Raw genomic sequence first — 25,104 nt, 5'->3', positions numbered from 1 at the left:
CCTCTCCCCTGCCAAATCAATCAATCAAACAAAACAAAAAACAAAAGTAGAAACATGACGTTGGGTGATAACTCTTACAATTTTTGTCAGATCACTTCTCTCGTCTATCCCCTTTATCCTCCTTGCCCTCCCTCTTTAAAAAAAAAAAAAAAAAAAAAAAGGCATCTGGTAATGATTTGATGTCATTTCTGCTGACCTCATCCCTGAGTCAGAGGAAATGATAGGGGGTAAGTTCAGGGCTTACACCACCTCAAATTTAGACCTGTAGTATGGTTCTTATTAAGTCCATTAGGTAAAGGAAGAAAGGGAAACAACTGGGCTCCAGGGCTTTTCAAAGTCCCACTGGAAGTCAAAACTTATGCTCCCCTTTTCAGAAGAGTAAGACTTAAGAAAACTGCTGTGGAATAAGAAGTGTGGGTGGGTGCTGAGATGGGATGGGAGTCCTCCCTTATTCCACAGATTGTGTGTGTGTGTGTGTGTGTGTGTGTGTGTGTGTGTGTGCGTGTGTGTAAGGAAATTGCGGAGTTGGCATTGTCTGTGTAGAAGATGGCCCATGAATAAAGGGATGGGAAGACTTTTAGAGGCTGAATTCCAATGGGCCTCTGATCACCTTGGACTTTCATAGTTATCGCAAAATAAACAGGAAGTTTAGAGGTTTGTTATGGCAACCAAGCAGTTTCACACTGGTCTTCTAAAGCCAATCCTTAAAAGATGGCTGGGAGGCAGGTGCTATTATCTTTTACGGAGAGAATGAACAGAGAGGCAGTCTCCCAAGGATCCTATACGCAGCATATTGCAAAGCAGAACTCTTGAGTCCTGGCTCCGACATCCATTTCACGCTACTTTCCCGTGTCTAGACGAGCTGGAAAGGACCTTGGACACGCTGTGGGCCATCCCTCTCGGTCTACAATAGAGCGGAGCTGGAGAAGTCAAATGACTTGTTTAAGGCCACACGGCGAGTGTGTGGCAAGGTGACGACGGGAACCTGCGAGTCCTCAATCTCTTTCCCTCGGAGGTTCCTTTTTTCTCTACCAGTCTGCGAGGGAGGCTGGGGAGGAGCTGAGCGGGGTTTGCACCCAGGCCGGAGGCCGTGGCTTTCCGGGGGCGGTCCTCGGCGGCCGGGCATTCCACAGCCACTCGAGCGCCGCGCGCGGGGTGCGGAGCCCTCGTCCTAGCAGACTCCGAGTGCTCCTGGGCTCGGAGGAGCCAGCACACGTTCCGGCGCTGCCTGGGCTGAGACTCCAGGGGCGGGGGTCGCTTCCGGCTGCTGGATCCTGCTTGATCTTGGGGACCTGGAGAAGCGCGGGCGGTCGCTGTGCCAGGAACTTTCCGCAGATCTGCTGCGATCCGGCTGTGGCGGGGGCCGCAGGATTTCTAGGCGGCACCGCGGCTTCGGGGTGAGTGAGGCCATGGGGTGTGGACGGCGGGGCTCCGGCGGAGCGGAGCCTTTTAGACTCGCGACCTGGCTCTTGAGCTGCTCCTACCCTAGCGTCCTGCCAACGCTCTACTTTCTGCCCCCGCCCCCTCATCTCTGCCCCTTCACCACTTTTGCATTTCTTCCTTCCACGGTCCCCCTTATGCTCACAGCCCCTCAGTTCCAGCCAGCTTAGGCACACAATCTTGGGCCCTTAGGGCGAACGGAACTTGGGTCGGGGAGCCGCAGCCCTACTCGCAGAAGGGCTGCTCCCGGTGTTCCCCTGCTCCCACCTTCTTCGGTAGCGCGCCCCCTTCTCCGCCAGGCTCTGCTGCTCTTGACTCCCCCGAAGGCCCGCCGACAGGGCTCAGCGCCCCAGCCCGATTGTGTGTGGACACTACACTGGGTTTTGTCTTTGAAGCACCCAAATCAGCGGGCCGTCTGTCCAGCTTTTCTCAGAACTCCGTGTAGAAGGTGCCGGGAGTTTGGACTGCTGGATTCTAGCCCTGATTCTGTCCCTAGCTGCTTCACCATTATCTGTTTCCCCATTCATGAGAGGGGAAAAACATCCTTTGCTGACTGAAAGCAAGGAGAAAGACGTTTGAAAAGTATCTTGGAGAGGAGCCTTTCTTCCAAGCCCCTTCCTCCTCCGGTTATCTGCTTTAGAATTTAGTTTTCCTGTGGCTGGTTCTTTTAGAATCCCTGTACCGCCGCTCTTCTCCTCCCCCATTTCTTGAGGATAGCACTGCCCATCTATCCTCATTTCTGAGCCATCCTCAGCACTTGCTACAGAACCTGGCAAATAGTATGCGCTCAATACATGCTCACTGAGTGAAAAGGCAAAAGGTGTGAGCTATGAAAACCCGAGCAAATGTCAGGAGTTGTTATTCTGTGCTTTCATGCTTGCAGCCTCTCTGCCTCTTCCTGACTACTAGTATTCCCGCTGGTACCTGGGGGCTGGCGATTGTCTGGATTGTCTGTAGACAGTGGAGCAGGCTGTAGTGGAGGAAGCTGCTCGGTCATTCACCTATCAGAGATTCCTAGACCATCTGCTATGATATGTGGTGTCACTGTAGGGAGTGAACATTCCCCCGATTGAAGTGGCAGTGTGGGTGAGAAGAGCAATTTTCTGTGGGTTAGGAGTTCCTCTGAGTTACCATGACTTAGGCAGTTTGACCTCTCTGGACTTTATCTTACTGGCTGCAAAATGAGGAAGTGGGAGTGGGGCAAATGTGTTATTACGGGTGAATGTAGCCTGCTCTGTGGGTTGTGCAGTGCACCCACCAATCATCTGAACACATGGGAGACAATCCATCTGAGTTTTAGGACAATCTGAACTTCTGCAGTGAGAACAGAAGAAACTACAAAGTGCTTCTCTGTTCCAGTGGAGACATCCTGTTTCTAGCTCTCCGGGCTGTGAATCATGCTGTGGGTGACAAGGCATGCTCCATCACGTCTCCCACACTGACCTCTCAGAACCTCAGAACTGTGAGGCTCCATTGCTCATAAGGTCTGGGGATTCCCCCTCTGTGGTGTAGCTAGAGGAGATGGGAGCTGTAATGAAGTGTCAGAGACACAAAACAAATGAGAGGCTCTTGGTGCTGTGGTTGGGTCAGATACTGGGACTAAGGGGTGACAGGACAAGAGTGTAAGGGGCAGTCACAACCCAGATCATTCCCAGCTGTCTCTGACCCTCCTCTAAACATGTGCTTCTTTTTCTTTAAGGATTAAAACATACAAATGGAGGAAATATCTCCAAGAAAGGAGGATCTGTATTTTGGTTGTTTTACACTATTGTCAGTGGGAAGAAAGACACAAGTATTCCTATCCACTGTTTCTAGGAATAAGTGTTGGCATCGCCACACTCTGCAGCCCCCACCCACATTGAATGATGAATGATGGAATAATAATTTTACTTGACATTAACTGTTAACTATGTGCCAGGCATATCTCTTTCTTTCTTTCTTTCCTTTTTTTTTTTTTTTTTTTTTTTTTGGTACTGGGAATTGAACCCAGGGTTGCTTAACCACTGAGATACATCCCTAGCCCTTTCTAAAAATTTTTATTTTGAGACAGGATCTCACTAAGTTGCTTAGGGTGGCTAAATTGCTGAGGCTGGCCTCCTCATCCCAAATTGCTGGGATTACAGCCAGGCATAATTCTAAACATTTTGCATGTATTCACTAATTTAGTCGTGACCACAGTCCTATTAGGGAGGGATGATCATTCCTTCCATTTAATAGGGAATTGAGCTCCAGAGAGAGTAATTCACCAATGATCACATAGGAAGTAAGTGGCAGAGTAGGGTTTGAGTCCAGGCAGTCTAGCTTCAGGATCTGTCCTCTGAACTTCATTGGAATTTGAAGGAAGCCGGGTTCAGATCTTGCCTCTTTTACTTACTTGCAGGATGTCATGGGGGAAGTCAGATGACAATTTGACAGTGTACTAGAAGGTCACTAGTTCCCTTGTAGCTCTCTAGGGAGACAGAAGGTGAATTTCAAGAGAGAATGGAGGGGGTCAGGCTGTATTGGGTAGCCAGGAAGGGGAACAGGTGAGAATTAGAATTGCCTGACATATTAAGCAACAGCAAGACATTGGTTGTGTGTAGCGTCCTTATTTCTTTTGTTTGGACTGATTGGATATGTGACTTGCTGGTGACCCACTACGCAGGATCAGAGAAAATGAAATAGAGGAGGGAGAAGGAGATACAGGGAAAACTAAACTGGGTATCCTAAATCAGTTTCAACTAATGATGCAAGTATCTGGGACACATGTCACTACTCCTGATCCCTTCTTGACAGAGCTTGATAATCAGTACTTCGCACCTCACTTCCACAGGGCCCTGGAAACTTTTTCTTTTTTAATGACTTGATTATTTCGTTATAGTTATACATAATAGTGGGGTTCATTTTGATACATTCATAAAATGCATATAATATAATTTCTTCCATTTCAATCCCCAGTACTTCCCATTTTCCTCCCCTCTTCTCTTTCACTGATCCCCTTCCTCCACACTAATTGTCTTCCTTCTGTTTATTGCTTTTTAAAAATTGGTACATTAAATGATACATAAAAATGGAATTCACTGTGATGTATTTATACACGCACATAATTTGATCCACATCAGTCCACGGTTCCTTTCCTTTCCTTTCCTTTCCCTCCCCTCTCCAGAGGGAGAGAAATTCCCTTTATCTACTGTTCTCCCTTCTATTTTCATGAGATACGAGATCTCCTTTTTTAAATTCCTTACTTCTCTCTACCTTCCAAATAATTAAAGAAAATATCTGATCCCCAACTTCCCTTTTTTTTTTTTTTTTGATACTGGGGATTGAATCAGGGGCCCTTAACCACTGAGCTACAACCCCAGTCCTTTTTTTATTTTTTATTTTGAGACAGAATTTCACTAAGTTGCTGAGGGTCTTGCCAAGTTGCTGAGTTTGGCCTTATACTTGTGATCCTCTTGCCTCAATCTTCTGAGTTGCTAAGATTACAGGCATTCGCCTGGCCCCTTGTCCCTGACTTTCTAAGTGTGACTTATTTTACTTAGCATGATGTTTTCCAGATCCATCCATTTGCCAGCAATAACATAATTTCATTTTTCTTTATAGCTGAGTAGAACTCCATTGTGTATATATACACCACACTTTCTTTCTCCAGATACCTAGGCTTGTTCCATAACTTGACAATCGTGAACTGCACTTTAGGTATCACTGGGGACTTCAGGTATCACTAGAGTATGCTACCTTCAGCTCTTTTGGATAAATACCAAGGAGAGGAATAGCTGGGTCATATGGTGGTTCCATTCCTAGTCTTCTGAAGAATCTTCATACTGCTTTCTAAAGTGGTTGTTCATAGTTTGCAGACCCGCCAACAATGTATAGGTGTTCCTTTCTCCCCACATTCTCTCCAGCATTTATTTATATTCTTGATGCTTGCCAATCTAAGTGGTGTGAGGTAAAATCTCATTGTAGTTTGATTTGCATTTCCTTGATTGCTGAGGTTGTTGAACATTTTTTTTTCATATATTTGTTGGCCATTTGTACTTTTTCTTTTGATAAATGACTATTCACTTTGTCCATTTATTGATTGGCAATAATTATTTGTTTTTATGGTGTTAAGTTTTTTTAAACTTATTTTGGATATCAGTCCTGTAAGAAGAGTAGCTGGCAAAGATTGTCTCTCATTCTGTACTTTCTCTTCATGCGTGTAATTGTTTCCTTTGCTGTGGGGAAGCTTTTTAATTCGATGCCATTCCACTTACTGAGTCTTGGTTTTATTTCTTGATCGTTAGGAGTCTTATTAAGGAAGTCAATGCCTATATATTGCAGTGTTGACTCTGTGTTTTCTTCTGGCAGTTTCGGTGTTTCTGGTCTAATTCCTACATCTTTGATCCTCTTCAAATTGACTTTTGTGCAGGATGAGAGATAGGGACCTATTTTTATTCTTCTACATATGAATACTCAGTTTACTCAGCACCATTGGTTAAAAAGCTTATCTCTTTTTTGGTCTTTTATGTTTTTTGGTGCCTTTGTCAAAGATCAGATGTGTGGGTGTGTCTCTGTGTCTTCTATTCTATTCCATTGGTCTTTGCCTATTTTTATGGTGATACCATCCCATTTTTGTTACTATAGCTATAGTATAATTTGAGATTGAGTGTTGTGATGAGGCTTCAAAATCTGTAACTCCAGGCTGCTTCTACCATTTGAAGCTGGAGCCTTCTGCTGGCTTTCCCAGACTTCCCACTTTAGTCCTCTGGGGTAGGTCAAGAAAGTAACAAATGGCAAAAGAGGAGACCCTCTGTTTAGTGTCATATATGTTATCTTAGAAAACACCGTGGGGCTTTTTTAACGATTGCTTTTCTCTTTAACCCTCTTCTGTATTTTCTGGGATGGTTTTCAACCCAAGTTCATCCTGGAACTGGGAATAAAGTTGTGGTGGAGGCAGAGTGTCAGGAGGGTGATCAGTCTTCCAGAGTGGACCAGACTTTCAGAAATTACTTTGTCCCTTCGTTTTAATTGACTGGCAGCAAACCTGAGGTCCAGTTGGAAAGAGTCATTTACTCAGGATCACATCACACCATGTATTCATTTTCTAATGCAGTTCTAACAATTTATGAGACTTGAGTTTAACAGCTTTAAACATTTTTTATTCAATTATAGTTTTGTAAGTCAGAGTCCAGTATGGGTCCCATGAGAATAAAATCAGTCAAGGTATCGGCAAGTTGCTTCCCCCACCTTCCCCACCGGAGGCTCTAGGGGATTGCTTTCCTGCTTATCTGAGTTATTGGCAGAATTTACTTTCTGTGGTTGCAGGGCCACTGGTCACTACTTTGTTGCTGGCTGTAAATGGAGGACCATTCCCATTTATGGCCTCTGGCGGACTGCTTGGCTCTTAGCTCCCTGCAGCTTCAAGCTAGCAACAGTGAATCAATCTTTCCCACGTTCCACCTCTCTAATCCTCTCTTCTGTCATGCTTTTCACCTTTAATGGTTCATGTAATAAGGTTGGGTCCACCTGGATAATCCAGGGTAATCTCCCATCTCAAAGTCCTTAACTTGAATCACATCTGCAAAGTCCCTTTTGTCTGTGCTCTCATGTCTCTGCCCTCTGAGTCATGCTTCCTTTTTTGTATTCAAGGTTCTGGGGACTGGGACATGGAAATCTTTGGTGGGGAACATCTTTATTCTGTCTGCAGTACGTGTGAGGCCCTCTTTGGGAGAGAGAATTGTTTGGGATCACTGAGTAAGGCTGTGCCTTAGCATTTCATTCCATTACAGGGTGTCACGGACCACCCTGTGTCCCCTCTCCTGGAGAGTCTCCTTTGTTGGCCCAGAACACCGCAGCACTTTGTGCTGGCAAATAACAGTGATGGATGGTAGTGGCTGAAACAGGATGCTGTGGATTTGGTCGGGTTTTCCCTTCTGCTGGCTCGCTGTTGGTTTTTGAAATTGTGCGATTGGCTTGTCAGATAGTATGTGCAGTCTTGAACTGCCCTGGTTGCATATCTGATCTCTTTGAAACAAATATACTGGTGTTTTTTCAGCCACAGAGGAACAAATAGAAACTCAGGCAGGGATCAGGTCTTTAACTCACTGGTGATTTTGGAGGAGACAAGGACCAGTTGGGGTGAAATGAGAACAGAGTTTTCCCTAGGGACCTTGGGTTATTGACGAAAGTCCTTTGATTTGATTCATTTCACATTCTTGATAGTTTGTGTGCCTTGTCTCTTTCCTTCTCGCTGGCCCTTTTCTTTGGAACAGAGGTCCCTGGTGAAATGACTCCATGCTGGGCCAACGAATGTTTAGGCTGACGATTACACAATGGGAGGAGAGCTGCTTCCAAGAGTGAATGTGAGGCTAAGATGTCGTCACAGTGGTTTGACCATGGGAAACACACTTCCTCCTCCATCTTCTTCCCTGAGAAGAGAGAAAAAGTTTTTCGCCACATGCAACAAACTCCCCTTCTCCTCAGTATCCAGCTCCCGCACACAGGGAGTCAAAAGTAGGATGTGAGTGCACTAGTCCAAGCTCGTGAGCAGCAGGGAATCTAAGGGCTTGATTCTGAAAGGCCAGTCCTCTGCCTGGTGCATGTGCAGGGTGGGCTGGGAAAGAAAGAGGGCCCTGCAATCCCTCCTGAATGTTCAGAGACTCCAGAAAATGATGAAATAAGAGGATGTCATTTTGTTTTGGAGGCATGGCTTTGACTTTTAGGGTCTTTGGAACTTCCACAGGGATCAGGATTCTTTGTGGACCTCCACTGCCAATTAAGTTCCATGAGTTGAGCTCAGATCTGAAGTCACCCAGTCTTCCCACATTCATTCATTCATTCCTTCATTGGTCTTGTGTTTATTTGCGCTAACAATGTGCCAGGTCCGGGGATAGGTGCTGAGGATACAGCAATAAAAAAACAGGTCTTCTGCTCTTTGCCAGTTTCCATTTGAGGGGTCAAAGGAACAAGACTTTAGCCTGTTAGGAGTAAAAGTCAAAACAGGTAAACAAGTGGCAGATAATTAATTTGTGAAAACTGTATGAAGAAAATAAAATGAGATATGAGACAAAGAATGTCTGGTGGGCAAGAGTGGTGGTTTAACAGGGTGGATCTGGAAAAACTGAACAGGAACAGTTGAGATCATGGACGTTGAGGCAACTGACTGGGGGTCATTCTAAACATTTTTTGCACTCTAAGAAGAGGGAACAGCAATGATCTTCAAGTGGGATACGCCCTTGGTACACAGGTCATTAGGTTTCCCTGGATGACAGAGGATGGCCAGTGAGTTGTCCTCTCTGTCCTGAACACTCCATTCGTCCCTGGCAATCTTACCAGTTCCTTCTGTGGATGGAGCCTTGGAAAGGGGTCCTGGAAGGTGGAAGATCCTGGATACCCTTGAGGCCTGTGTCCTGGGAACCATCAGGCTCACAGTTCACATTCTGCAAGATGTGTGCAGAGTCACGCATCTTCAAACACACCAGCATCACCAACTCTGAGTTGGTTTTTCTACCTTCTCTCTGGCCACCGTGTCTGGTGGAAAGCAAACGGCTGTGGCACTGTTTGCTCAGAGCTCCGGCAATGCTGAGCTAGGGCCATACCTGCAGGATGCCACCTACTTCTATCCACCTTTTCTCTCATTTTGGGATAATTAAGCTTGCCTGCAAGCAGGGAGTCTTTTTTTTTTTTTTTTTATTGCGTTCTTCCTCTGTGAGCTCCTTGGTGGTAAAACCGGTTGGATAACCATTGGCAATCTCTCAAAAGTTAACAGTTAGCTATAGTTTAGAGTGGAGGGTGTGCTGTTTCCGGTAGAATGTCAGAGCTGGGGACACACTATCGAAGGCTATTTGCTTATGAAATTTATCACTGTGGTTTCCTACATTGGACTCAGATCAGTCATAGAGCAATCATAGCACCTTAATGAATAGTAGGGCCTCTGAACTCTTTTTATTTATTTATTTTTTTGTACTGGGGATTGAACCCAGGGTGCTTTACCACTGATCTAATCCCCAACCTTTTTTTAATTATTTATTTTAAGACAGAGTCTTGCTAAGTCACTTAGGGCCTTGGTAAGTTGCAGAACTGTCCTGGAACTTGGGATCTTCCTGCCTCAGCCTCTGGAGTCACTGGAATTAGAGGCCACCACACCTGGCTTCTGAACTCTTTTTATAAGAGTTCTTTTTTCCTGTATTCACTAGCTCAGTTTAATTCTATGAAACCTTTACTGTGTTTCAGATATTGTTGTGAGGGTTTGTGTTATTTGATTTTCTGCTACTGTAACAAATACCCAAGATAATAAACTCATAAAGAAAAAAGGTTGATTTTGTTTCACAAGTTGGGAGTTTCCAGTCCATGACTGATTGGCCGTGTTACTTTTGGGCCTGTTGCTTTTGGTGAGGCAGCACATCACGGTGGGAGCACGTGGTGGAGCAATCTGCTCACCTCATGGCAACTATAGCAAAGAGAGGAAGAGGAAGAGACTGGGGTCTCAGTGTTCCCTTCAGAGGTGTTCCTCCACTAGCTGAAGGCCTTCCACTAGCCCCTACCTCTTAACATTTCCACTACCTCCCAATGGCACATTAACTCATTTAACCTCCACAGCATCCCAATGAGGTAGTTGGTATTATCATTCCATTTTACCAATGAGGAAACTGAAGTTCAAGGAGGTCAAGCCTCTTGTCAAAGCCACTAGGCCTACACACGCTCCCAAAACACAGAGCATCTCATTGCTGCTGGGTTTTGTTGATGTTGTCTGTTCTGCCCAGCCTGCCTTTCCCCTCATTTATTCCTTTTGAGTTTCAGCTTATGCTTCCAAACCTATATCAAAAGCCCCCGTTTTTGTGGTCTTCCATTTTACTTAGGCAAGATAAAGGAATGAGGATGGAGCCTTTGTTATGCTGTGATGTAGTACTTTTTAATATCCCTCCTTCACAGAGGAGAAGGTCAAGGTTTAAATATTCTTAAATGACTGCACCAAAGTCTCACCTCTAATGAAGGTGTAAGGCAGGGTTCGAATCAAGACCCTCCAGTGCTAGCATCCGTGTTCTCTCTACTTAATTCCTCTTTTCCACTAGTGAGTGGCTTGTACCATCAGTGTAACAGTCCAAGTATTTTGTACTTCTCTGCAATTAGTGATGATAGTGGATATCTTTTTCTTTCAAAAGAGGTGAGCTTATTTAAGGGCAAAATATGTATTTTATTATGTCTGTCTCTTAATCCGCTCCTATTCCACTGGCAGAATAGGTCAGTTTAATCACTGTGCTATTAATTTAAAAACACCTGTATTTGGATTATTATGTAGCATGTCTATTTTGTATTGCTGTAACAAAACACTCAAGTCTGGGTATGTCCTAAGAAAAGGGTTGTTTCGCTCACAGTTCTGGAAGTTCAAGAGCATGACATCAGCATGTGCTTGGCTTCTGGTGTGGGCCTCATAGTAGAAAAGCAGAAAGGGAAGAAGTATGTGTCAAAAAGGCCGTCCACGTGGGGTGGCCTTGCTGCGTAAGGACTCTCTTTTGTGGTAACTAACCTGCTGCTGTGAGATGGGCATCTCTTAAGCATGACAGGCAGCCCCAGGCCCTAATCACCTCTGGGTAGTGTGCATTGAGGACCAGGTTTCCAGCACAGGAGCCTTTGGGGGACAAACCATATCCAAACTGTAGTATCATCTTTGTTGTTGAAGTAAAAACATGGTCCAAGTCTTGGATGCTAACAAACTAACTGAAGGAAGGGAAGATATTTATTTGCTTAATTCCCGACAGTCAGGAATTTCTAACCATATTAAGAAATTAACATTTGTAGACTGCTTACTCTGTTAGAACCCAGTTAAATGCGGTGTGTGATTTTCTTATTTAATTCTCTTAATCTTATGAAGCAGATAACTGTTTTCCCATGTTTGGTCATATTTTCAGTTGAGTAACTAGAAGCATGAGGAAGTGGAAGTAGCATCCAAGGTTGCTGAGCCAGAAGGTGGTGGAACCATATTTAAATCCAAGCAGATTGGCCTCTGAGTCCGGGTTTTTAACACTACTCTGTAGTGTGACTCTAAAGGAAAGAATCTCTCCATATTCCCTCTTGTTTCAAAATATTCTCTCCACTTTGAAAGAGTTTCCATGACCTGACGCGAATATAAGATCTTGAGGATTTGTTGATTTAAGAAATGTTTACTTAGTACCTTTTCCTGAGTAGAGGGGGCGTTCTGTACAGAAGCAGACATGAGCTGTGTTGGGTGATGTCAGTGCTGGGGCAGGGCTGGAACCCAGGCAGAGTTGTCTCTGCTGTTCGTCTCCCAGTCCCTTTTCTGAGTGCATGTGGAGTTCCCCCGTTTGGTAGACTCCCCCACCATAAGTGGATTTTGTTGTCTTTTCCTTTCTTCTCTGATATTTGCACCCACAATAGGAAATATGTAGCCTACAAGATTTGCCCATTATCATCTTCAGTAGATTCATTTGCATTTGGGCCTTAAGCCAAGGGATGAATTATAAAAGTAGAACTGCATCACTGATTCGGGTGGTTTCTTCTGTGTGTGTGTGTGTGTGTGTGTGTGTGTGTGTGTGTGTGTGTGCATGTTTGATTCTGGAAAACCACTCAGCTCACCTTCTGTGACTTTCGTTAGGACTCTGGGCCTCAAACAACCTCACATGCTCTTACCTAGCAGAGAGACTTAGCCAGGAACCGCCTGGCTTTCATTGTTTGCATCAGTTTATTCTACAACCCCCTCTACCACTGTGTTTTCCAGCCAGCTCCCCACTTGATGTCAATCCCCAGCTCCCATCTCAAACAAGATGGTGAAGGAACAAACAAAAACAGCTCTACCAGTCAGAGCCTTAGTTCCCTCAGTTGTGCCATTAACTTACTGTGTGACCTCTGGCAAGTCATTTCCTTTCTTTGGCCCTCATTTTCCTCAAGTGTACAATGGGAGGTAGTTTACATGGTTTAAACTGGATAGTGTCTGATTCTATGCAGATTTCTAGAACACCATTAGTTTCATTTCTACAGAATAAGCTCAGTTGACTATGTAGAATTGCTGCATTCATTTTCACTGATGCATAACAAGTGATCACAAACTTAAACTAATATATTTATTATCTTATAGTTTCATTAGGTCAGGAGTTCAAGCATGTCTTAGCTGGGTCGCACAAAGCTGCAGGTGAGGTTTTGGCTACATTGCTTTCTCATCTGGAAGATCAATGAGGGAAGAATCTCCTTCCAGCCTCATTCAGATTGTGGGCTGGATTCGTTTTCCTTGCCCCTGTAACATTCATGGTGCCTCACTTCTTTGAAGCCAGCCAGAGAATTGACCTCAGGCAAATCCCAAGCCCTCTTTTAAAGGATTTCCAACTGACTAAATAAGTCCCACCTTGAACAAACAAATTTTGATTAAAGTCATCTAAAACCTAATCCACAATGAAGAATGAATAACTTTCAAGTGTTATTAGTACCTTCTTCATTAGCTGTGTTTGTAACTGAGCCTAAAGCCAAAGTGTTTAATAGAAAGAGTGGCATTTTGTACATCGATGGAAACTTAAATTACATCTGCAAAGTTCCTTCACCTTTGCTGGAATAATACTAGCGGACAGAATTCTTGGGGACCATCTAGAATTTTGCATGCCATAATTGCTTTCTAGTAATGTCCTATTTATGGTTGTACCTGAAACATGCTAGAACCAGCTCTCTCTTTTCTGAGTTAGGTCAAACAAATTTACTTGTGAAATTAATTCAAAAGTTACCTGTTCCTAGACTAAAACTATTCTGCTTTGAACTTATTTTTTTAAACGACATGTTGACTGCATGTGGTGGCACATGCTTATAATTCCTGCTTCTCGGGAGGCTGAGGTAGGAGGATCATGAGTTCAAAGCCAGCGTCAGCAAAAGTGAGGTGCTAAGCAACTCAGTGAGACCCTGTCTCTAAATAAAATACAAAATAGGGCTGGGGATGTGGCTCAGTGGTCGAGTGCCTCTGTGTTCAATCCCTGGTACCCCCCAAAAAGCAAACAAAAAACCACAATATGTTGTGCTTTCTTTTATTTTAATGTAAATATTCATTTGCTTTTTTTCTTTAAATCAAAATAGTTATTCTCAGAGGAAACCATTTAAATGTTAACTTTTCATATTTAGTTTTTTTTTTTTTTTGGTAATGGGGATTGAATCCAAGGGTGCTTAACCACTGAACCACATCCCCATCCATTTTAAATTTTTTATTTTGAGACAGAGCCTTGCTAAGTTGCATAGGCCCTCACCAAGTTGCTGATGCTGGCCTTGAACTTGCAATCTTCCTGTCAGCTTCTCTAGCTGCTGGGATTATACGGATGCGCCACTGTGCCGGGCTTTTGATATTTTTTCTATTGGAAATAATATATTACAGAAAACTATTAATTTAGGAAATCTTCTATTTCCAGAGTTGATTTTAAAAAACCTTTTTGTTATATATTTGAGAGACATAAGCATTTTCTCCTTATAATTCAGAAATTAGGTACTTAAAAATTAAAAATCATTTCACCTTTCGGGTATCTCTGGTTATACTCCCCCCCAATGATTTTATCTTTAATAACGTGACAATAAATTCAAAATATGAAAAACATGTTCTTTTTAAAGAGGATGCCATCATGATGGCCTCACACAAGCATGATCAAAGACAATGAGGAAACTGGATTCCAAAGGGCATGGGTGGGAAGAAGGCTTCATGGCTCACAGACTCCGTCACCTGTTCTGTTTGCTGCTCTCCAAAACAGAGCAGGCAACAGAAGAGATATGAAATTTAAGGGACCCTCGGAGGGTGCAATTGCTGGGTCATGAGCACTGTGAAGCATTTCTTGATAGTGATTCAATGTCTCAGTACTGGTTGTCAAGGAGAACTAAGCAGGATGGGCTGAGCAGGTCTGTTGTCTCCTAGGGTTAAATTTCTTCAGTGTGGAGACCGATCTCTTTGCTTGTTGGGGTAATACTGGAGAAACATGACCACACTTAAACCTGAGGCTCCAAGTCTGGTTATTCCTTTTGCTTAAAAGTCTACTTTGTGTGATGGTAGGATAGGTCTACTAGCTTACAAAACTCATAGTTACATGGTGTTTTGTTTGTACCCTTTTACTTTCAACCTTTCTAATCCCCATGTCTCTTGTAAAAAAATAGGTGGACATTTTGTTTTTATTGATATCTACTGGAATAGTCTTTGGATTTAAGTCTGCTGTCTTTCTCTATGCTTTTTGTGTCCCATCTGCTCTGTGCTGCTGTTATTTTCCTGTTGTTCCTCCGCCCATGGAAGTTGTTATGCACTCTTTTAATATTTTTCTTAATGATTATGTATCTTTGATAATTCATCCCATTTGAAGATAACTTATCCTATTTTTCTGTTATCTTTGGGTTTTAGCAGATTTACTACAATGTAATTATGGATTTATATAGTTATTTTTTCAATGCCATTAAATGACCGTATAGTTATTCTCAATCCATCTTTCTATGAATCCCTAGGGCTTCTAATTTAGCATGTGAATTGATGTCTTTCATTAACTTTGGAGAATTCCCAGCTCTTCTTTATTCCAATTTTGCTTCTGCCCGATTCTCCATTTTATTTTGTGTGTTATATCTTGTCACTGTTTTCTCTGTGTCCCTTGGCAGTTTTCAGGATTTTTCACCCTTTTTGTTTCTTTCTGTTTCATTCTAAGGATTTTTCTTTCTCTATCTGCCAATTCACTAATCCTCTTTTCAACTATGTCTACTATGCTATTAAGCCTATCTATTGTATTTTTAATTCCTAAAGTTATATTTTCAGATCTAATATTTCTATTGGATTTAAAAATTTTTCTTATGTGATTCTTCAGTTCACTAATCCTCTTTTCATCTATGTCTGGTATGCTGTTAAGTCTATCTACTGAATTTATAATTTCTACTATTTTATTTTTCAGTTTTGGTATTTCTATTGGTTCTTTAAGAAACCTGATGTGTTCTTTCTTGTAGTTTCAAGTTCTCTGTAAAAATTCATATTCTTAGATTTCCTCCCCTAAACATAGTAAACAAGTTTATTTACTCTGTGTGTGTGTGTGTGTGTGTGTGTGTGTGTGTGTGTGTGTGTCTGATAACTCCAATATCTGGAGCCCCTAAAGTTTTTTTCTATTTTCTGCTTTCTAATGGTTTTACTTTTTGCCATGTTGTTTTTTCCCAATACTGGTTACTTTCAGTTTTGTCATTGTATATGAAAAAATTGAGTCTTATCAGGATGTTATTGTTTCCAGAGAGGAGATATGTTTGCTTCTGTCAGGTATAGGAAGATAGTAGAAATGAAACAATCTGAACTGGTTTTAAAAACGGACCATTCAAGCTGGTTACTGTCTCTGGGAGGACAGTTGTAATTCCAGGTCACCTTTGGCACTAAAGGTGCTCAAGGTGCAGAGACTGTTCCCGCTGTCTTGTCTGTCTTGGACTCCAGGTTTTGCACCCTTAGCCTTCTGAGTCTGTCGGAAGCACTGTTCGGTCCCCATTTTCCACTGGGAGAAATGCTGCCCAAAAGGCCAAGTTCACCTCTGGATTTTTACTTCTCCCAGATCTTAACCAGTTATTCTTCATTATTTTGTGAGTTCTTTCAAGTAGGTTTGTTTGTTTTTTTTCCCCCCTTTTTGGCCACTTTTCTAGTTTTCTAGTAAAAGGACTTGTTCAGTTGTCTAGTTTGCTACTACTAGGTTTGGAAATTCTGATCTTTGTAAACCACATCCCTCTTCTTATTCTTTTCAACCTGGAAAGGGTTTTGGTGAGAAACAATGAGAATCTGACCTGAACTGAGAAGAGAGCTGTAGGTGTGTGTGGATGGAATGGTGGTACCGGATCAGGGGACCTGAGTTTGAATCCTGTTCAAATTTTATGATCACTGGCCAATTAACTTCTCTTAGCTTTAGTTTTCACAGCAGTAAAAGAATGTCCCATACAGGATTACTGTGAAGGTTTACCATGTTAATGTATGGGGCAAGATTGGAATAGTACTTAATATTTGCTTTTGCCATAAATTTGTTAAACAAAATAAAGTTTTAAACAGATTTAAACAAATACCATTTGTTAAATGCTGTTTTTTATGATCATATGTTTGAGAAAATGAGGGGAGGGTACTTCACTTCTCTGTGCTTCTTGGAAGTAAAACAGTCATAATGAGTAAGTCATAGTTATTCCTAACAGAACATCTTGCTTATAAGCAAATCCTTGACAAACGAATAAATTAATGACTATCCTGGACAGAATGACTTGTTCTAATAGTACTTAAACAAAAATAAAAACAATATTGCCCTGTCAGAGAAGAAAATATTTGCTTGCTGGGGAATCTCATAGTTGAAAGGTGAATAGATAGTACAGTGTTGTTGCCTTGAATCCAATTATTCTAAAATTACCAACTTATAGGAAATTTTTATTTATGAAACATATTATTTTTTCATATACCAGAACATTGGCTGTATCATGAGATTGTTTGGAACAATGATTCTTCTGCCGAAGAACTTTGTTGCTTAAGGAAAATAGTACTAGATGTAGAATTTGTGTCTTCTAAACACACAGTAGGACATCCCCTTTCTTGCCTGAAGGGGATCAAGTGGAGAACTTGATAGATGGGATGAAATTTCCATCTTTAGAAAAAAGTACAAAATTTCCCTCTTTAGAGAATCTACACTTGATCTTACACTTAATCTTGTTAGAGGATTCAAAATTCATCATTTTTTGATTATTGACTTTTTCTTCGAATTGGCTAAATTGCTTGAGTCCTGTGGATTGAGGAGGAGCAGTTCACTGGGTTGGCGGTGCAGGACCTGTAATCTGATAGGGTGGCTTGTTGTTACCAGTGGCTTCCTGCTGTGAGCTCAGGGAGGTGTTGAGGTAGTTTCTTAGACAAATTTATATTGAACATATGTTAAGCGTTTCTTATTAATAATGAGGTAAATAGTAGATAAAGGATACCAGTTCAAAATGACAGGGGTTCAGGTCTGACTGCTGTTTTACTTCCCATGGTCATTGAAACATGATTTTCTTATCAGCGACAGGGTTAAATTATGACGCAAATGGTTTGGGCTAAATTCCTTCATGAGCCATTAATCAGAAATAACAAATAGTATGTCTGTGAAGCGAATTATTAGCAAAGTGATCTGTGAATATTAATTAGATGTACTAAGAAGCACGTTTTGAAGTACTGATAAAGAGCCAGTGCACTGGATGCCAGATAAGATCAAACAGAAGTCAGCTAGCAGAAACTTAAGAGTTCTGTTTTTTTTTTTTTTCAAGCAAATTCATCTAGCATGAAATTAAAGATACTGACTATGTGATTTGCATGCTTCTTATATTTCTTTCGTGTGTCTGAAACCCCTATTATAGGGGGAGACACAGCCTGTTGAAGGAAACATTTGAAGACTTGGAAGAGTGAAAGAGGGCAATAGAGTGCCCTGAGCCCTCCTGACTACATGTCTGGCCAGCCTTAGAATCCTGGAACAGTAGCTGTGGAAGGTCCTGTCCCTTGGGGAATGTTGTGATCTGTGGTTTTCCAACTGTGTTCTGAAAAGCCCAAGGAGTCAAGAGGAAGCCGAACAGCTGTGCTGGACCACCAAGTAAGCAGACTGCACTAAACAGGGACTTCAAACAACAACAACAAAAAAACTGGGCAAAATTATTTTATCAGATTTTTTTTTTTTTAGTTAGAAGAAAAAAAAAAAAACTGCTTTAATTTCATACCATGTTCATCTTTTGTGTTATGGTTTAATATTGCTTTTAGTTTGAATTGCATGTTGTCAAGTGGGTGGGTACTCTAATATGTAGTGCATAGGGTCCCTAAGGATATTTATCCAGCCTTGCCGAGTAGGTAGGGACACAGCCCCGTCCCCTGTCTCTCTGCCCTTCTACTACAGCTGTTTTACTTTTGTTTTTGTGATTGTGGTTTTAAATATGGTTTCATTTGCTCAAGAGTAATATTGGTCTAGGATACTGGTTACTGAAAATGTTTCATTTATTCACCTACTTGCTTTGCTTTTGTTTGATTGTAGTTAGGGTCAGTGAAATGATCAGATTACATATTTAAATGATTATTCTGGAAGGAGGAGGTAGTGAAAGTGGTAGGGACCCCAGGATGTCAGTTTCACTGTCTAAAACAGGACTGGTTCTAGTTTTAGTATTCCATGATTGAGAGTGTGGATGAACCCCGAAGCCCGAGTTCCTGTAAATGACAGGTTTCGCTTATGAAAATCAGTCAGGGAGATTATGTATTCCTGGCATTTGGAGTCCCTGCGACTATTTGATGTTAATGGATTTACTGGAAAGGGCTTTTGCGGGGTTCCTCTGGCCCCAGGCAAGCTTGCTGTTGATGTAATCAGGAGACCACAAAGAATGGTTTCCCTGCCCCCCAGCCCTCCTGTAACTGCACTTTGTGGCTCCTTTGACTCATGCTTCTGTGTCTGAGATCTTGGAGAAAGTGACTCCTTCTGCACCAGAGTCAGGGCTGGCCTGGGCCTCTCCCTTCTCTGCAGGCCCCAGCCTGATCATCCTGTGGCCTTGAGGAGCCTTGCCAAAGGCTTGGAACTTGCCCAGTTCTGGCCAACCTGGCTACAGAGCCCCTAGAAGTCACTTCCCAAATCTTAGTGCTAGAAAAAGTCTGAGAGACCTTAGAGATTACTGAGTCCAGGGCCTCCCACACCGGGCTGCGCGTTTGGATTCCTGGGCTACAGGGGACGATGTGCCTTCCCATTCACTTTTGAGTCTCATTCACTGAGTCTAGATGGGGACCCCAGAGTTAGTTTTTTAATACTGTCCTGAGGTGATTCTCACTTATTACGTGGGCAGTGGGGGGAAGATGCTGGTCAAAGGGTACCTACTTATTTCAATTAAACAGGAGGAAAAAATGTTTGGGGATGAAAAAAATAACTTCTTTAATAGCTATTTGAAAGAATTTACAATGGTGAGCTCTAGTGAGATATTAGGCTGTTTTTAATACTGTCCTAAGGTGATTCTCACTATGGCATTTGGTGACCCTTAATCTAGTCTCGTACCTCATCTATATGTATTTACTTTTTTATATATTTTTTAGTTTTTGTTTTTTGGTATTGGGTTATTATTATTATTTTTTTGTAGTGCTTGAACCCAGGGAAGCTTTATGATTGAGCTATATCCCCAACCCTTTTGAAAAATTTAAATTTTGAGACAGGATCTCACTGAGTTGCTTAGGGTCTTGCTAAGTTGCTGAGACTATCTTGAACCTGTGATTCTCCTGGATCAGCCTCCCAGCTACTGGGATTACAGGCGTGTACCACCACACCCTGCTTTATTTACTCATTTTAATACGGAGAATTTTAAAGAAAACCCCCCAAATTCCATTTTCTCCTCAGGTGGGATAAAAAGATTAAAATACATGCTTATGTTCAGAACATTCAAATGGTATAAAAACATGACGAATGAAAAGCAAAAATGTCTTATATCCCTGGTTCAATTCCCCAGAGGGTAACCACTATTAACCCTTCCTTGGGATTATACTCAGAAATATTTTTCATGGATATGACCTTACCTATCTAGCTACTTAATTCTACAAAGTATGAACCAAAAAAAAAAAAAAAAAAAAAAAAAAAAAAAACAACAACAAAAACATCCTATACACTATTGTTTTTCCAACTTAAAATTATTTTGGAACTCACTAATGTCAGATTCCTTTTAATAATCTTTAAATATTATTTTTTCACTTCATAGACTTATTTTTTTTCCTCCTGTTAAGCTGAAACATTGTATCCTTTGACCAACATCTCTCCCCATTCCCGCCACTCCCCAGGATCCATATGCCACCATATCGCTCTGCTTCTAGGTGACTTTTTTTCGCTTCCATATGTAAGTGAGAACGTGTAAGTCTTTTTGTGCCTTTTATTTCACTTAGCATAATCATCTCCAGGTTTGGCCAGGTGGTCACAAATGACAAGTTTTCTTTTAAAGGCTAAATTGTATACCATTGTTTATATTTACTGTATTTATTTTATCCTCTCACATTGATGGTCATTTTGGTTCATTCCATAACTTGGCTATTGTGATTACTGTTGCAATAAACATGGAAATAAAGATGTTTCTTCTACATACTAATATCACATCCTTTGGTTATACACCCAGAATTGGGGTTACTGGATCATAAGGTAGCTCTATTTTTATAAAATGTATGTAGAACATTCCTGATGTGTAGTCAGTACTAAATATTTATTAAATGAATGAGTGATGCATGACAGTTGCTGCCTGGTACTCCATTTATGGTATTAGTCCATTTTTCATGTCAGTAACAAAATACCCGAGGTGGACTAACTTTATAAATAAAAGATGTTTATTTAGCTTATGGTTCTGGCAGAAGGGCAAAGGCTGCATCTGGTCCTGACTTTCTTGCTGGCAGAGTCAAGGTGTAACAGATGGGGTCTCTTCTTATAAAGTAATCAGGATTCAATCATGGGGGCTGTACCTTGATGATCTTATGTGATCCTAATCATCTCTAAAAGGCCCCACCTCCAAAATATCAAAGTTACATTAAGTATCCACCCACTTAATACCTCCCATTGGGGACTAAATTAACTCACGAACCCTCAGAAGACACACTGAACCATATCATAGCATTCAGGTATGTCCTACTTTACTATTTGCAGACACTTCTGTGTTGATTATGATAACAGATAATGCAGAATCACGCTTGCATGTGTATCTTGGGTACTTACGTAGGGTGGCCACAGTGGGCATTGAGACAAAGGCATTAGAAAAGAAAAGCCAGTGATTAAGAGAAGGAAATAAGACTGGAATGGGGAATTTTGCCTGGGACTTAGGGTCAGGAATTATGGATCTTTGATTTAGAGGGAACCATAGACGATTGTTCCTGCCTCTTGCTTGCCCTCTGGACAGGAAAGAGACTACATCTGTGGTTCCCAAGTTTTGCACCGAGGTACCTGGGGGAACTCACTGGAATGAGGGAAGGGGTACTGCAGTATCTTTAACATTTTTAGCAGAAGTAGTGATCTCAGAGGTTATGCATACTGGTAGGTTACAGTTTAATTTGAAACATACTACATTCTTTTTGGTGATAACGTACTTTATGAAGTTAATTTTTTGATGGTTGCCAAGATATGGCAACTACTGGGCATACTTTACTGTGGAATAAGAAAAGAGGATAGCATGTCCATTCCTATTCCCAAAGTTTGAAAAGTTGCACAGTGCCCAACAGTGCATGAATTCTGTTAGTAAGTAACTGAAGAATGAAATACAATCTTTTTCTTTTAAATTGTGTGTACTTTTAAACAGCTGCTAAGTTGTTAGGACACAAATACTTATTAAACTGTTCCAACTTAACTACATAATATACAGAACTGCTAGGTATTTCTTTTGGCCCAGGGAGCTATGAAATAATGACTAAGACCCTAAGGTTGAATAAAAGGTGAATAAAAAATAATTGTGGGTGACTGATATATATCCTGACTTAGCTGTTTTGCTTCTGTGACTAAAATATCCATCAAACACAATATATAAAGGAGGAACAATTTATTTGGGGGTTCATGGTTTCAGTGGTCTCTATCTATAGACAACGGCTTCATTTCTCAGGGCTTGAAATGAGGCTAAACATCATGGCAGAAGAGTGTGGCAAGGGGAGCAGCAGCTCACATGATGATCAGAAGGAAGAGACCCCACTCTCCACATACAAAATATCAACCCCAAAGTCAAGCCCCCAATGAACCACTTCCTCCAGCCACACCCCACCTGCCTCCAGTTGCCACTCAGTTAATCACATCATGAATTAATTCACTGATTAGTTTAAAACTATAACTCAATTGTTTCTCCTCCAAACCTGGCATTGTCTCACACGTGAGCTTTTGGGGGACACCACATCTAAACCATTAGTCATCTGAATTCTTTCAGCTTCAATGGAGAGACACCAAATCGGCAGTGGCTTAAGCAGAAACAGGGACTACTGGATCCCACATCTGGAGTGTCCAGGGTTGCAGACAGTATTAAACTTGGCAGGGTCCAAGTGCGCACATGACCACTGAGGTCAGTCTGTCTTTCCATCTCTCTAGGTCAGACTCTCTGCTGGTGAGCAAGGCAGACCTGGGCCCATGGTTTCCAGACTCACATCCTTTTAATTTAGCAATCCCAGCAGAAATGATCCTCTTTTCCAAGAGCTGCTGCATGAAAGTACTGGGGAGGACCTTGCTTGACCATCCTGGGTCACTTCCCTATCCCTGAATGTGACTATGGGATTTGTAGTGGGTAAGGCTAGGCCACATCTCCATTCCTGTGCTCAGGTGATGCCCCAACTAGCCCACAAGGAACAGGTAGGTTCTCCTTAGAAAAGAGAAAGTTCTATTACCAGGAGAATGAGGAAGGGGCACAGGACAAAAACAACCAATTTTCATTTCAGAGCTGAGGGAAACAGACTGGTAATATGGCAGTTCAATAAGCAAGCATGGAAGCACTGGAGTGCCCCCAGCTAGGGTCACTGCTTGGTCAAATTAGCAACACCTACACCTTTCAAGGCTTTGCCTCCTTCTCTATTAAATAGGCATAATGGAAGAGAAGGCCCAAAACAAAAAAAGGATGGTAGTATAGTCCCTCCTTCACAGTGCTGGTGGTTGATTTGGGTTGTGAAAGAGTTAGTAGAAAGTGCCTTGCAAGGCCTGGTCATAGGAAGCCTTCAGCAAGGAAGCCATTACAGTGACTGATCAAGAAACCGTAGGATCACATGTTGGAAAGTGACCCAAGCCTCTGACTGCTGGAGCTGTCCTTGCCACCAGGGAGGCAGGCAGAGGGTTCACATGCTGATTTTCCTTTCCTGTGTGTTGCAGAGTGAGGCAGCATGGATGCCATCAGCCAATCCCCCGTGGACGCTGTGCTTCCCAAGCACATCCTGGATGTCTGGGCCATTGTTCTCATCATCCTGGCCACCATCGTCATCATGACCTCCTTGTTGCTGTGTCCAGCCACCGCAGTCATCATCTACCGCATGCGGACTCAGCCAGTGCTCAATGGGGCTGTTTGAGAAGCACCCAAAGGCCCTGTGGGGATGAGGACGCAAGTCCCTTGCCCCAGCCTGTTCTCAGCGAAATGCTGGGAAGGACTTGGGGTTAGACCTGCATTCTAGGTTGGTTTCTGCCACCAGCCAACAGGGTCGTGGGACCTACCTATGTGAGTTCCAGGTTCATTATCTTTCAACCAGGGATCACGATCCCTGGCCTTCCTACCTCATAGGGTTGTGGAAACCAAGTGACTTGGTGGGGTGAAAGCTGCTCGTGAACAATAAAGCCACCACCGACGGACCAGTGTCACACTAAGTGCTGAGAAGCTTTGAGGAAGCAAAGAGCCTAAAAGCTGGTGATGGCCTTCACTGTGGTGAGGGAGGCACTGGACAGAGCAGCCTTTGCCAGTCCCCTCAAACCAAGCCAAGGGCACCCTGTCCCTTCTCCCAGGGACCAGTGGCACTCTGGCTCAGAGTGGACGTTTTTGAAGCATCCCTCCCTCAAGTGTTCTCTCTTGTCAAGGAGGGCAGGGGCTGAACATGGCAGGGGGAAGGGAGTTGAATAAAGCTGTCCAGAATCTTCTCAGTGCCCCTGTGTAATCTGGAGGAGGGCTGCCATTGCTGGGTTCTGCCCAGGGAGTTGGGGTGGTGGGCTTCTTTCTGCAGTAGACTCTCACATCTCTGTCAGCTTAGCCTCTCAGGCAGTGTTGGAAAGTGCAGGGTTTCTGATTCCCTGCTCAGCTTTTGGGATCTCCAGCCCCCAGTCCCCATGCACCCCACACCAGAGACGCTATGTCCCTCTGTCCCAGCTCCTGCTGTCATTAGCTCCACGTGTGATCCTTTCACTCCTCTCACCAGCACTGCAGTCCGTCCAAGTGCTGATGTCTTAAGACGTGTTCTTAAGACTTGTGGAACCTGCTCAAACCAGTCATGGCTATTGTAGAGGCTATGATTGTATTTATCTGGAGAGATTTCTGGAGCGCTCAAGTTCTTTGATACCCAGAACCAGAGCATCCTGGGATTTATTAAACTATGTCAGAAGATAGCACAGATATTAGGATATTATTGTGTAAAAAATGATGTTTTGATCTTATTTCATTGACCTACACAATCAATTTCCAATAAAGTGCTAGAATGAGCTTGTCTGATATCTTTCTTTAAAGAACACCTGTTAAACTCAGAACTCAGACAGAAGAATTCCACTGAATTTTGGGGCCTTAGAGACTGTATGGATGGAGGAACAGAAGGGGAAACAGGAGAATCACATTAACTTCCAGGGTTCCAACTTCAGTAAGTGGATGAAGTTATATGGTTTGTAAAAACACATGATGCCAGGGGTAAAAACCGATTTGGGATGTAAGATGATGAGTTTAGGCCTGGACATGTTGAGCTTGAGGTGCTGTGTTATGCAGGTGGACACTTAGAGGATATAGTGGAAATCTTGCTCTATTCCTTGGGGAAGATTTTGTGTTTGGAGTAATGGTTTGGGGGATTGTCATATATGGTAGATAAGCTACTGCAGTAGATAGGATCAGAGTATCCAGGCTGAGAGAGTGAGGTGCTAAGTTCAGAATGCAGAGAATATCAAAGAGGAGCAGCAAGGGATTCAGGAAAATAATTATATTAGTCAACTTTTTGTCATGATGTCCAAAATAACCTACAAGAGGAAAAGTTCATTTTATTTTTTAGTACTTGGGGTTGAACCCAGGGACACTGAACCATTGAGCTACATCCAC

General features: G+C 42.5%; 1 protein-coding gene across 2 annotated transcripts; it reads left to right on the top strand.

Annotated features, from left to right (window-relative positions):
* The first annotated feature begins 704 nt into the window (after nucleotides 1-704).
* Nucleotides 705-24,507, top strand: SMIM3 (small integral membrane protein 3). Of its 2 annotated transcripts, XM_079145995.1 has the most exons (3): nucleotides 736-1,397; nucleotides 17,737-17,966; nucleotides 23,199-24,507. In XM_079145995.1, the coding sequence occupies exon 3, from the start codon at nucleotides 23,210-23,212 to the stop codon at nucleotides 23,390-23,392; it is 183 nt and encodes a 60-aa protein (XP_079002121.1). In that variant the 5' UTR covers nucleotides 736-1,397; nucleotides 17,737-17,966; nucleotides 23,199-23,209; the 3' UTR covers nucleotides 23,393-24,507. The 2 variants fall into 2 exon arrangements, with proteins under 2 accessions (XP_079002122.1, XP_079002121.1); XM_079145996.1 differs by lacking the exon at nucleotides 17,737-17,966 and having other exon boundaries at nucleotides 705-1,397.
* Nucleotides 24,508-25,104: the final 597 nt, after the last annotated feature.

Source organism: Sciurus vulgaris, assembly GCF_902686455.1.
Source record: "Sciurus vulgaris genome assembly, chromosome: 6".
NCBI classification, from domain to species: domain Eukaryota; kingdom Metazoa; phylum Chordata; class Mammalia; order Rodentia; family Sciuridae; genus Sciurus; species Sciurus vulgaris.
The sequence above is the reverse complement of the archived record's forward strand: the minus strand, read 5'-3'. Positions and strand labels throughout refer to the sequence as shown.